This window comes from Mixophyes fleayi, chromosome 1, assembly GCF_038048845.1.
Source record: "Mixophyes fleayi isolate aMixFle1 chromosome 1, aMixFle1.hap1, whole genome shotgun sequence".
Classification (NCBI taxonomy): domain Eukaryota; kingdom Metazoa; phylum Chordata; class Amphibia; order Anura; family Limnodynastidae; genus Mixophyes; species Mixophyes fleayi.
Window position 1 is genome coordinate 162476705 of NC_134402.1, and position 13870 is coordinate 162490574.

The 13870-nt window shown below is 44.6% G+C and overlaps 1 protein-coding gene across 2 annotated transcripts in view; it reads left to right on the forward strand.

Moving 5' to 3' along the window:
* LOC142144244 (UDP-glucuronosyltransferase 2B31-like) overlaps positions 1-13870 on the forward strand; it is a 67264-nt gene that overhangs the window by 32544 nt on the left and 20850 nt on the right. The window contains exons 1-2 of one of the 2 annotated variants that reach the window (XM_075202866.1): positions 10111-10212; positions 11707-11855. In XM_075202866.1, coding sequence (XP_075058967.1) covers positions 11733-11855 — 123 coding nt within the window. In that variant the 5' untranslated portion in view covers positions 10111-10212; positions 11707-11732. Of the gene's footprint in view, positions 1-10110; positions 10213-11706; positions 11856-13870 lie in introns of those variants that run through there. The other variant, XM_075202859.1, reaches the window with a different exon arrangement.

The window sequence follows — 13870 nt, forward strand, 5'->3', positions numbered from 1 at the left end:
TTTCCCCTGCCAAATAAATCTACTACAAATTAGTTGAAGATTCGCTAAATATGCCCCTGGAACTGGTATAGGTAGTGTTTGGAACAAATATAAAATTCGGGGAAGAACATTCATTTTTATTACATTTATTCTACCAAACCAGGAGATGAACAACGGATCCCATCTCATGAGATTACTCTTAATGGAATTTAGAAGGGGGGTGTAGTTAGCGCTAAACAGTTGGCTGTATTCTTTGGTGATCTGAACCCCTAGATAACGGACCGCTTTCGGGCACCATTGGAATTTAAATGACGACTCTAAGATACTTTTTACCGTGTCGGATGTTTGAAGCGAAAGAGCCTCTGATTTGGAATTATTTATTTTATAATCTGACAGGGAGCCATATACTTTTAGTTCCTCAAGTAAATTTGGGAGCGAAATAAGGGGGTTGGAGAGTGTCAGAAGGACATCATCAGCGAATAGCGAAATCTTGAAGTGTCGGGGACCAATCCGGATCCCAGAAATGTCTGGGTTCCGCCTTGTGGCAGCAGCTAAGGGTTCGATGCATAATGCATACAATAGGGGTGATAAAGGACACCCTTGTCTTGTGCCGTTACCCAGAGAAAAGGTGGGGGACAGTAAACCATTCGTCAAGACTGACGAGGAGAGGCGATGATATAGGGCTCGGATAGCCGACATGAATTCCCCCTTCAGACCAAAATGATTGAGTGTGCTGAACATGAAGGGCCAGGAAAGCCTATGGAATGCCTTTTCAGCATCGAGGGCTAGGACGACTGTGGGTATTTTATGTTGGTTAACATGGGTCATGATGTCTATGGTGCGCCTCGTGTTGTACAGGGCCTGTCTAGAGGGGATGAAACCAACTTGGTCCGGGAACACCAAGGTCGACATGTAGTTGTTTAATCTATTTGCCAGTACTTTAGCGAATAGTTTTACATCCGCATTAATTAATGAGATGGGGCGATAATTAGAGCATAGAGACGTGTCCTTATTTGGTTTGGGGATGACCACTATGGTAGAGCGGGTAGATTCTTCGTGAAATTTACCGCCATGTAATATATTGTTGAATAAGTGGGTCAATTGGGGGACAAGCTCTTTAGAGAATGTTTTATAATAAAACATCATGAAACCGTCAGGGCCGGGGGCTTTAGATTTTTTTTGTGATTTCAGGGCCGAGGTAATTTCCTCACCAGTGATTTCCTGGTTCAAGGATGTGGTCTGGTGGGGGGACAGAGTGGGCAGCGAGCATTTGTCTAAGTATGATTTGATGACCTGGGAGGGGGTATCAGGGGTGTGCTGGTCTTTGTGCAAATTATAAAGGTTTTTGTAATATTCATGAAAGGTGCTTTTGATAATCCTGGGATCATAAGATATGTTTCCCTTCTTGTTCCTAATTGAAGTGATTGTTTGGGATGCTCTTTTAGCTCTAATTCTGTTGGCCAGAAGTGTGTCAGCTTTATTCCCCTTCTCGTAAAAGGACTGATTGAGCCACCGGAGTTGATGTTCAGTCTTTTCCGCCAATATAGCCTGAATTTCCCCTCTAGTTTTTTGGATCTGCTGCCCAATTGAGCGGGAGTTCGATTGTTTATGTTGTATTTCTAGGATTTTAAGTTGGGAGGATAATTTATTGTATGTCTCATTGCGCTCTTTCTTCCTGCGTGAAGCAAACTGTATAATGTTGCCTCGGATTACTGCTTTGTGGGCTTCCCAGACTGTAGGAAACGAGACTTCTTGGTTATTATTAATGTCAAAATATCCTGTTATTGCTTCTGCTATTTGCTCTTTAAAGTGCGGAAGCTTGAGTAAGGTCTCATTTAACCTCCAAGATGTTCTGCCCCGGGGGTTCTGAAAGAGGTCAACTGAGAGGGAGAGTATAGAGTGGTCAGACCAGGTGTTAGGGATTATGTCTGCTTTCTTTATGTGGTGGAAAAGGTTAGAACAACACATGAACATGTCTATTCGAGAATAGGATTGGTGGGGAAATGAATAGAATGTGTAGTCCCTGGAAGAGGGGTAAAGTGTTCGCCAAATGTCAAAAAGGCCGGCCTCGGTCGATTGCTTTAGTAAATTTTTGGTTTGCGAAGCTAATGAGAAGGGGCATTTAGATGTTGATCTATCCATTGCGGGGGACATGACTGTATTGAAGTCACCCCCCAAGAGGACCATACCTTTGCGTGAGCGGTGTAATTCTTAAAAGAAGTGTGTAAAAAAAGCCTCCTGACCTGTGTTAGGAGCATAGATGTTAGCAAAGGTGATGTCTAGATGCCCAATCCTTCCCGTTAAGATCAGAAATCGTCCCTCAGGGTCGTCCTTGATCTCTGACATGGTGAAGGGAACAGAGTTACGGAGTAAAATGGCCACTCCATTTTTCTTTGTAGTATGAGATGAGTAATAAACCGTGGAGTGTCTTCTAGAGGACAAGGAGGGGTGGCCGCCGGCCTTGAAATGAGTCTCCTGTAGGAAAATAATATCACCTTTTAGATTATGCATAGTGTGGTGCAGCATAGAGCATTTTTTTGGGGAGTATTCAGTCCCTTCACGTTGAGGGAAAGGGTAGTAAAAGACATAGCTGTTATGTATGGGGTAAGAATGTTTTGAGAGAGATAAACTCGACAGGTGGAGTACCAAGGGGAAGGGAGGAAAGAGTATGTGAAAGGAAAGCAAAGCGCAGGAAGGAAAGAAGAATAAATGGAGAAGAAGATAGGGTTTTAAAGCGGGGGGGAAAGGGGAGTGGACTCAGGCCTCACAGGCAGAGGAGGAGCCCACAGGAGAAGTGCCTGAATACCAAAATAAACTAAAGATAGGTAAAACAAACCTACTGAAAGTTGTAAATTAAGGCACTAGGTGCGGGAGTGCATTAATGTTCCGTATATACAAGTAAAAAATTTTTTTAGAACTAGAAATGTATAACTCCCAATATATGTGGGTGCGTGGCCAGGGGAGTAAGAGGAGAGTCCCCCGTCTGTCTTGCGTATTATCTAGGCATAGTAAATTACTGGTGGAACGGCCAAACCAGAAACGATTATAGCTACAGTGCAGCGTAAATTTTCTTAACAAAAACAAACCTGAGTGAACAAATGTGAACAATGCACAAGGAAAAAAACATGGCGTGAAAGACAAAACAAACCATAATATTATATGAATTAGAAATGAGATTAAGTGTCACGAACAGCACTCACCTGAGTCTGCGTGACGCTTATGTGACACAGGGTTAACCACACAACAACCACTTGGTATGTCTAAAATGATTAAATACTTCCCTATCTATGCCACACACTAGCTTTGCGATACTAATTACCACCACCAAGGTTTTTTCGGATAAGAGCTGACACTCTTATTTAGGAAGCCTTTGGTTCTCCCTAGCATTAATCCAACACAAGTTACTTTAATCAGAGTTCACTTAAACCACAAGGTTTGCACAGTTTCAATTAGGTAGCGTCTGGACCAAACTGTCGCGTGAATTCATAAGAACACAGAGACTAGAACTTATTAAGTGTAATTTAATATGGAAGACACATCCACAATGCTTAAGATAAAAAGATAATAAAATGACATACAAATAGAGTGCAATTGTTTCTTATAAAATAAAAAGGATAAAACACAGAATTGATACCTCACTTAGAATCAAGTTTCCGTTGCCGGGAGAAGCAGGAAAAATGGGACCTCTTCAATATCGAATTGACTCCCTCAGAAGAACCCAGAGTTACATTTTCAATACAGTTTTAAAGTCAAGCTACAGGGCCCCCCAGCCCCCTTCCCTGTGAGGTCAGAACCAACAGGAGGGGAGAATGCAAATTAGGGTCTTATGACTTTGCTGTTTGAATACCTCTAAGTCAAGTTTTCTTTACACCGTCCTAATTTTTCAACAGTATGGTTTACGAACATGATTTTACCTTCACACAACAGGTCCTAAGTTTCCCTTCATCTGCATACCACACATGCCTCTGGTATGTATGATATTGGAGAAAATGATATGATATTTTCCTGTGCCCTTATTCAGCTTGAATCTGTCATTAACATACAACCCAGTCTCTGCAGTCAGCCTGTCTGGGGCCTCCCAAACATGTGTGAGATTTCATTGTCTTGCAAGAGATCTCCTCAAAGGCATTCACATTTGCCATCCTGCCATAAATGGTATAAGGTGCTATCCTTATCTACCAGCCCCCCTGGGTGGTTTAACATCCACAAAACCCATTGATCTAACAGCTTCTAAGAGAACCAGGTCACACTATTTCTAAGAAGTAATACACAAACATATATTTGCAGATTTATGCCTACACATTAGCTTGCACATGACATTAAGCATTAACATCCTCCCTAGCGAGGGAGTCAGAGAGTTAAATCAAGGAGGTTGTTGGCTAGATGAGGTTTGTGGGTCCCCTCCAGAGGGTCGGTCAGAGCGAGAAAGATTAAGTCTGTGAATCAGGTCCTTCCCTTCGTTGGGAGTGCGGATCGTTTCTTGATGACCTTCCACTTCAACTGTCAGGCGAAAAGGGAATCCCCACCGATACTTGTAGCCATTCTCTCTGAGGGTACGTGTCACATCCCTAAGGTCGCGGCATTTAGCAGTTGTTGATGGGGCAAGATCCTGGAACACTTGTATGCGGATACCGTCAAAGAGCGTGTATGGAGTGTTCCTCACTGCGCTGGAAATAATGTCCTTGGTCTTGTATGAAAGGAGGCGTAGGATCACATCCCGTGGGGGGTCAGTATCCTTCGGCCGTGGTCTAAGGGCTCTGTGGACCCTTTCAATCTGTATTGATTGGTTAGATAACGTGGGGTCTAGAGTGGAAAAAAATTTGCACACGTAATCCTCAAGGTCCTTGGATTCGATTTTTTTCAGGGATGTTACGCAGTCGTAAATTGTTACGGCGTTCCCTGTTTTCCATGTCCTCCATTTTGTCTCTAAAGAAATCGTTTTCTTTCAAAAGGAAGTCCAAGTCCAGTGAAGCATCTTTCTGGAATTTGAGTGAGGACTCCATTTTGTTTTCTAGAGCTGACGTTCTTTTAGCAATTATGACCATTTCTGTTTTGAGGTCCCCTATTGCTTTTTGCAGGTCCACCAAAAAGGCATTGGTACGTTCAACAATTAGGTTCCTCAGCTCAGCAAAGTCGGCCTTAGTGGATGGATTTGACGTGCTTGATGAGTCTCCATCGATGTGGGACTCTTGCGGGGAGGGGGGGAAGAGGAGGATGAACCCGGTTTGTCATGACGAGTAAAATGCTGCGTGATTTCGCAGGCCGCACCCCGGCGGCCTCTGCCCGCGGGTTTATTCATGTTAGTCTCCGACCGTCCCAATAGTGAGAATATGACAGACAGATGGAGGACAAGTCCAACTAAGTTAGGTAGACATTAGCTGTGTTGAGCTATCAGAATAATAGGAGAGAGAGTTCCCCTGAGGATGTCTTCCGATATCGGCCCTTACAATGAACTGGAGCCAGAATGTAATGCAGTATAATTGTGATTAATGTGGGGGAGAAGCGAGCCGCGTGAGGGTTGCTGGCCTCTGCTTTATTGGGAGCAATCTTCTTTTTGATGTTATGCAGTTTTAAGTGAGCCCAGAGTGAGGCTTTATGATAATAGGCAGCTAGAGGGGTTGCTGTGACTGTAAGAGATTTCAGGTCTCAAGAGACTCGCTGTGTCAGTGGGGTCTTTACAAGAACTGCGCTGGCTACCCCAGAACTAGTGGTGGAAAAGGGGATTGCCTCAGTGGGACAGATTTAGGTCCTGCTTGGTGTGGGCTGTTGGCTTCTCAAAGTTTCACTGTGCAGGGATGCAGAAACAGCCACTCTGATCCTGAGATGTGGGGGGTATGAATTGTATTATCCCCTTGCCCGGTATTACCGGATATTACCTCAGAGCGGTGGTTTCCGGGATCCTCAGTCCTCCCAGCAGGCACTGCGAGTGATATCCCGCCGGAAGAGAAGGGGTTGATGGCGGCCGCCACTTCTGGTCCGGGGGCAGAGATTTTCGTAGGGTCCCTGCGCAGCGAGGAGGGTCTCCAATCGGGTCTCCAATTGGGTCGGAACCTCCTGGGTCTGCTTAGGTAAAAGGTGAGAAAGATGGTAAAGCGGCGCCCGCTTCTTACGCCCCGATTGATACCACTGTGCTGTCTCTCCCCCGCAGGGTCCGGGCTCTGATTTCTCCACCTATGCTCCCTCCGGGTAGACTGCGGCAGACAGGGGGGTGCTCGATCCGGGCCGGCAAACCCCCGACTTCAGTGTGGGTGGCCAGATGAAGGGACTTGATGCCTTTTAGTCTTGGAGTTCCAATAGTCCCAAATCTTTTTCCCCACGGCTCCACAAGGGTGTTAGGCGTGTTTTGTGGGAATATCTCCGGGAAAAGAACAAGATAGGGAACCTCTCTCAATTCTTTTGTGAGGAGCTCGGGTTCAATGCGACTACTCCTGATGGCTACCAGGCCACGCCCCCCCTTATTTTTTAACCCCTATGTCATGCTGCCCCCTCGTTTTTTAATCCCTCTGTGCCCACCCCCCGTTTTCCTTCCTTCACTTACCTTTTCTCCTTTCTTGTTCTTTGCTGCTCTGTGCTCCATTGCTCCAGACTGACTGAATGCTGGGCATGACATGATGACGTCACACCCGGCATTCAGACAGTCTGAATGGAGCACAGAGCAGCAGAGAGGAGGGATGCCGGCTCCGCGATCACGTGAGTATGTTTTGGGTTTTTTGTTAACTACCCTGCTCCGCCCACCAACGACCGAGCCCCCCCCCCCCCAGCAAAAAAAAAAAAAAAAAAAAAAAAAGAAGAAAGAAAAAAAAATCATTTTGAAAAAAAACCCCAAAAAATAAAAAACCGGCAGCGCAAGGGCCCGGGCCGGGCCCCCTGACATGCCCGGGCCCGGGTAATTAGTACCCGCCCCCCTCTCGGCGGCCCTGGATTTACAGCAAGCCATCATAACGTATAAATGATATTACAATAAAACAGGAAAGTATAAATACACTGAATACATTACATTTTCGTTAACGCTTCTCCTGGGCCCAGGATCATGTAGTTTTGCAGTCAGGAAGGTAGAGGATAGATGGGCCAGAGAAACTTGCTTATATGCAGTTTCAATTTACAAAAAAACTGATGATGTCACTATGTACACAGACAACACGTAGAGATGTCTTCATTGGCTCAGGGTTCAGGTCAGTCCAGTATAATGCAAATCATAGGTCAGTTCAAAGGATTCCTCTGATAAGATGTGGCCAGCTCACTCCAACAGCAGAGCATATTGTGCCTTAGAGAACTGGCCTAATCCAGTTTTCACCAACCTATTAGCATGCCAAACACAATGTAATTTTGAGCATTAATCCTTTATCTTCCATAAGTAGTGATCACAGGAAGCGATCGCTTCACGAATAGTAGTGGATTCCAGATGGTAATATGCAGATCAAAATGACACTAAACTTTATACATTTCCTATATCCTTAGCTTTAGATATCTTTAATATATTATCATTTATGTATAAATAATCTCTAATACATTTTACTAATAAATAAATGTGGATTGGAACCTTAATAAATGTATATTATTTACAAGTGTAAGTGTGAATGTAAATGTGTGTGTTTTTAATCCATGCGATTGCATCATAACATGTGGTGTACTAATCACAATCACACGGTAAAACAATATTAATTAATTTAGTTTACTTCATCCAATTATTTGACTTTCACAACTTTTCCCTGGAGTCAGATCAATTTCTTGTTCAAAATTTGGAGTGTCCTACCAGAATCAGGAAAGCTGACAGCCTCTGCTGCCCTCTCTTACTGTTTCATACAAAGTTCACTACCTGGGGGGAAATGTATCAAAGTGCGAGTTTGCCAGAGTGTTTAAATCGCGGGTGTTTATCCGTGAGTTTTGAAAAAAAAAACCTGAAATGTATCAAGCTGCGATTTTGACACTGATGTTCAAAATCGCTGGTCATCTCTGGCGATTTTGTGCGATGTAAACACTCCCGAGTTTAGCTAACTCTCCTGTGTTTGGCAAACTCTCCTGTGTTGTAACAGTGAGTTGTAAACACATCACTGTTACACTGCCCCTGTCATACAGCTGCCGGAGCTCAGGCAGCTGTAAATACTGTAAAGAACAGATCAAAGTGAAAAAAAAAAAAAGCGTGGAGTCCCCCCTCTATTCCAGCTTAACCCTAGTGCTGCCTGCCTACAGCTGGTCCCATGAAAATCGGGGAAAAATTTGCGTGGGGTCCCCCCGATTTTCACTTTACCAGCACTAGGCAAACCAGCCAGGGTTGGCGGCACTATAGCAGTGGGACACACGCCAGGGGTCCCCCTGCCATAATGACTAACCAACCCTAGACTGTTCAGCCCTGGGCTGAATTCCCTAGGGAGTGGGGTCCGCCGAAAAAAACGAGCGGGCCCCCCCCTAGAAAGAACCAGCCCAGTGCTGATAGCACTAGGGCTCTTCCTACTACCCCTGGGCTGTGGGTAGTAAGGTAATACGGCGATAAAGATTGAAAATAATAAACAGACGCCATTTTGTTTTGAGAAACCACAAGTCCCAGCCAGCCAGGTTGCCAAAAACAGTGTTGCCATGCGCTACGCTACTTGCGTAAGCTATAATACTGTAAATATAGCTTACACAAGTAGCGTAGCGCATGCGCAATGAGCTACGTTACTTGCGTAAGCTCTATTTACTGTATTACGGTTGGTTAGTCATTATGGCAGGGGGAACCCTGCCGTGTGTCCCACTGCTATAGTGCCGCCAACCCTGGCTGGTTTACCTAGTGCTGGTAAAGTGAAAATCGGGGGGACCCCACGCAAATTTTTCCCCGATTTTCATGGGACCAGCTGTAGTCAGGCAGCACTAGGGTTAAGCTGGAATAGAGGGGGGACCTCACGCTTTTTTTTTTTTTTTAACTTTTATCTATTCTTTACAGTTTTAACACTGCCAGGGCAGCGTAACTGTGATGTGTTTATACAACACGCTGCTATCAAGCAGCGTGTTGTATCTGGCGTGTTTTGAAGCAAACTCTCCTGAGTTTGCTAACTCGCAGCTTCATATATTTGAGAGCTGTATAGCTGCAGTGGCAAACAGTCGGGAGTTTGATCTCTGGCGATTTTGCAAATAGCGATTTTGACAGAAGCACAACTCTGGCGATTTTGCATGAAATCTCAGCTTCATACATCTGCGAGTTTCAAATCTCCCGAGAAAATCGCTGGAGTTGCAAAATCACACTTTGATACATTTACCCCCTGGTGTCTTCAGTTCTGTTATTACTTGGCCAGGTCCTGGATGTTGTGGTCATATTTGGAAAAAGGGATAGATATTATTCACTTTCTGGAAACAGTCATTACAGTAAATCAGTAATGTCCACATTTCATAAATTGCCCTCTTTACCAGTGCCTTTATTAAATTGTTAAACCCTACCTTTAAGCTCTTAAAGCACTTTAACTTGTACTTTTACATTGGAAAAACCCTTTTTTAGAAGCTTTTTTTAAAATATGTTGTGGTTGTCAGACATGAGGTCCTGTTCATGTATAATTATTTTTAATTCACTTGTTAGGGACTTGCTTTTTAAATTAAATGGCACACAGGGCATTAGAATACAATATATTTGTTCACCAGTTTTACTGTCTAAACTACGGGGTTAATAGATACAAACTCGGTAAAGTATGTATATATACCCCTGATGAAGTAAAACAAAATGCGTAGGGTAGCCTCCCACATGTTGTTTCATTCTACTGTGCAGCTGGATGTTTGTATGGATGATAGGCTCCTGGTGACATCGTCTCCAGCCCGGATCCCTTACAGTATTCCACATCTGGCATCCTTCAGCATCCAGCGTTGTTACAGAAAAGCCTTCTCTTTTATACTCGTTTTAAGGGTTTTTAACTGTTTGTACAATAAACGTTTGTTAAACGATTCTTCACATGCGTGGTCACTGTGTGGCTTGTCGTCTTTTAGGTCAACCTTAACTCCCTCATTGGATTTTTCATAAAGTGAAAAAAATCAAGCAGTCCGAAGGGGAATCAGAAGGAACCTATACAGATAAGCTGCCTTTGATTTTGCTTATTGCACGCAGTTTACTTAAAGAACCTTTTATATTATATGGTGATTTGAAATATTACACCATGAGCGCTCTCCGGCTCTGTTTATTTTGTTATAGCCCTTGAGAAAGATGCAACATGGGCACTTAAACAGCTGTTGGGCAGATTTCTTCTGACATACGCAACCACTACCTCAAGATAGGTATGCTTTCTATATGCTGCTAATTTATATATATTAGACCAGTGGTTCCCAAACTTTTGCAGTTCGCGGCACCCTTAGAGTCTCCAAATTTTTTCAAGGCACCCCTCCAATATAATTATTGAGCAGTCCTGTTTTAGTTGGGTCTAAAAATTGTAATAAGTATTTAGGTCAGGACAGAAATACTTATTTAGTTGTATGCAAAAATGCCCCCTCTGCATCCAGACACTCTGCCCCCTCTGCATCCAGACACACTGCCCCTCTGCATCCAGACACACTGCCCTCTCTCACACTGCCCCCTCTGCCCTCTGTCATGCTGTCCCCCCTCCTCTGCTCTATGTCACGCTGTCCCCCCTCCTCTGCCCTCTCTCACGATGTCCCCCTCCTCTGCCCTCTCACACAATGTCCCCCCTCCTCTGCACTCTGTCACGCTGTCCCCCCCTCCTCTGCCCTGTCACGCTGTCCCCTCCTCTGCCCTCTGTCACGCTGTCGTCCCCCCTCTGCCCTCTGTCACGCTGTCGCCCTCCTCTGCCCCTCTCATGCTGTATTCCCCTCCACTGCCCCTCTCACGCTGTGTCCCCCTCCACTGCCCCTCTCACTGTGTCCCCCTCCACTGCCCCTCTCACTGTGTCCCCCTCTTCTGCCCCTCTCACGCTGTGTCCCCCTCCACTGCCCCTCTCACGCTGTGTCCCCCTCCACTGCCCCTCTCACGCTGTGTCCCCCTCCACTGCCCCTCTCACGATGTCCCCCTCCTCTGCCCCTCTGTCACCCTCCTCTGCCCCTCTGTCACACTCCTCTGCCTCTCTGTCTGCCCATCTGTCACACTTCTCTGCCCCGCTGTGCCCCTCTGTCTGCCCCGCTGTGCCCCTCTGTATGCCTGCTGTCTGTCCATCTGTCACACTCCTCTGCCCGTCTGTCACATTTCTCTGCCCCGCTGTGCCCCTCTGTCTGCCTGCTGTCTGCCCCGCTGTGCCCCTCTGTCTGCCCCGCTGTGCCCCTCTGTCTGCCCGCTGTGCCCCTCTGTCTGCCCGCTGTCTGCCCCGCTGTCTGCCCCTCTGTCTGCCCGCTGTCTGCCCCGCTCCCTCTCACTCCTCTGCCGCGAGCCATCCATAGGAAAAAACAAAGAGCACATACACTTACCAATCCGCACAGCACCGGGACCCAGCAGCCTCCTCTCTCCCGCAGCTGTCACTGAATATCGATGTCAGTGACAGCTGTGAGAGAGAGGAGTCTGCTGGGTCCCAGCGCTGCGCGGATTGGTAAGTATATGTGCTCTTTGTTTTTTCCTATGGCTGGCTCGCGGCACCCCAGTGACAGCGCCGCGGCGCACACTTTGGGAACCGCCGTATTAGACTAAAAAACAAACAAACATATCCATGTAACATACATACGGCCTGATATATGAATTGGCTCTTTCAAGTATGATCTTTATTAAGTTACGGTCATCCTCATTATATTTAATACATGGCTTCAGTATTATGTATTTTTATTCATCAGGTCGACCCACATCAGTTTGTGAAATTATGGGGAAAGCAGAACTGTGGCTCATTCGTACATACTGGGATTTTGATTATCCACGACCAACGCTTCCTAACTTTCAGTATGTAGGAGGTCTGCACTGTAAACCAGCAAAACCTTTGCCAGAGGTAATTACAATTCTACCTGTTCCTATACACACACACAATAAAAGTTATACAAAACAAAATAGTACAGAAAGCTCAATAGATTGAAATGGCATGTAAAATTGTAGAAATATTTACAAATTCTTATAATACATGAATACATTTTAAAAAATCTAAAAAAAAATCCACTTGCCTCAAGACATGTGAATCCTTAAAAACTTTGATTACATAAATTAGGTGGACTTACTTTTCATGCCATATGAGCAGAAGAAATATATATATACATTATATATTTATATATATCACAAGCACAGATACCAGATGATGCTTAACTCAATATTTGTATAATGTTCATTGATCCAGTCTTGTACCTTTATCACACTTCCCAATATATGGGCACCTGCCAATCTCCACTGTGCCGGTTGTTAACTCCGGAAATAATTTATAGAGAAAAGAACGTAATGGGGCAACCTGACTGACGTTTGGTGACGTCAAATGTGAGCAACCTCGTAGATGCTAAGTAAAGATCAGTAGGGGTCCAGATAAATTGACATATAAAACATGGTGTTTTATATGTCAATTGGTGTTTTATTTGCTTATCTGGACCCCTACCGATCTTTACATACCATCTACAAGGACGCTCACCATTGACGTTATCCGCGGTATATAATAACAACATGCTGACCGTCTCTTGCGATCTGAGAATTCTCTTCTCTTTATATATGCGCATTGGATCACGAAACTCTAGAAGTAAAGAATAATCTGAAATGCCCCATTAACGAGTAAAGTTCGTAAGTAGGATCCCCTGCGGGAGATTTCCCCTGTCATGATTATCACATCTGGTGCATTGATTTCCAGCAATACACAGCTCAGACCAGCTACATGTTGAAGGCTTCTTCCGGGATCTGCACCCAGTCTGATTTGAAATTTGTTTGTTTCAAAGATATTCATACAGTATTATACTATTTGTTGTCTTTTTATTTTTAATGTTACCATATATGTCACACACCGGCCCCGTGGACGAGTACCGGCATTGTTACCTCTGTCTCATAAACGGTGACCACGGTATCTTGGATCCAGTGTTTTAGTCTCAGTCTTAATCTGGCTCCATTCTGTGCATGTGTCAATCATTGTTCTCTCTATAATCTCCCACGTGCTCCTATTGGCCCTGGTGCTTTTGGAGCGCTATTTACACCTCCCAGTTCCTGCTCTCTGGATCCTGTTCTTCAAGTTACTTACTCTTGTCAGGATTGGGCTCTCCTTGTGTGACTTACCCGTGGTTGCTGTGCATCAATGCTTCAAGATCTGCTGTGTTTAATCTGTGGTGCCTTCATTGGAACTCTCGCCTTATCAGGTCTCCACTGCTGCATTCAGTGTCTCATCTACAGCTTCAGTCATTGGACTTCTCCGTTTTACTATTGCAACTCCTAACTTCACTAGGAACCTCCTTCACCTGCTGCATTGAACTACCAGCTAAAAGGATCAGCTAAGTCTTCATTATTGCTGTTTCACTGAACTGTGGCTGTATCAGTACTCCATTGCTGTCACCTGTGTTACCACTTAAATGGATCAACCAAGCCTTTCATTATTGCTGTTTCTACAGAACTATTGCTGCAATCCAACTGTGGTTGTTTATCATTTAAACGGATCAGTTAATTCTGTTATTATTTCCGTTTCTACTGAATCGTTGCCATACCATCTATTCTTCTACCGTAGTCCTGAGTTACCACTTAAAGGGATCAACTAGTTCTTCAACATATTTGTGTCTATTGAACTGCTCTGTACCAGTAACTCATCTGCGGTTGCTCTGGGTTACCATCTAAATGGATCAGCTTGTTCTTCATCACATTTGTTTCTATTGAACTGTCGCTGTATCAGTGGTTCTGCTGTTGTTGCTCTGAGTTACCGTCTGAACGGATCTACTGCTTCTTCATCGATACCATTTCCATTGGATTGCTCTTCTCAATGTATCAACTAACTTTCTCATCGTTATTGTCTTCAGTGAACTTTACCTGTTATTGTCATTATCCTTACATATC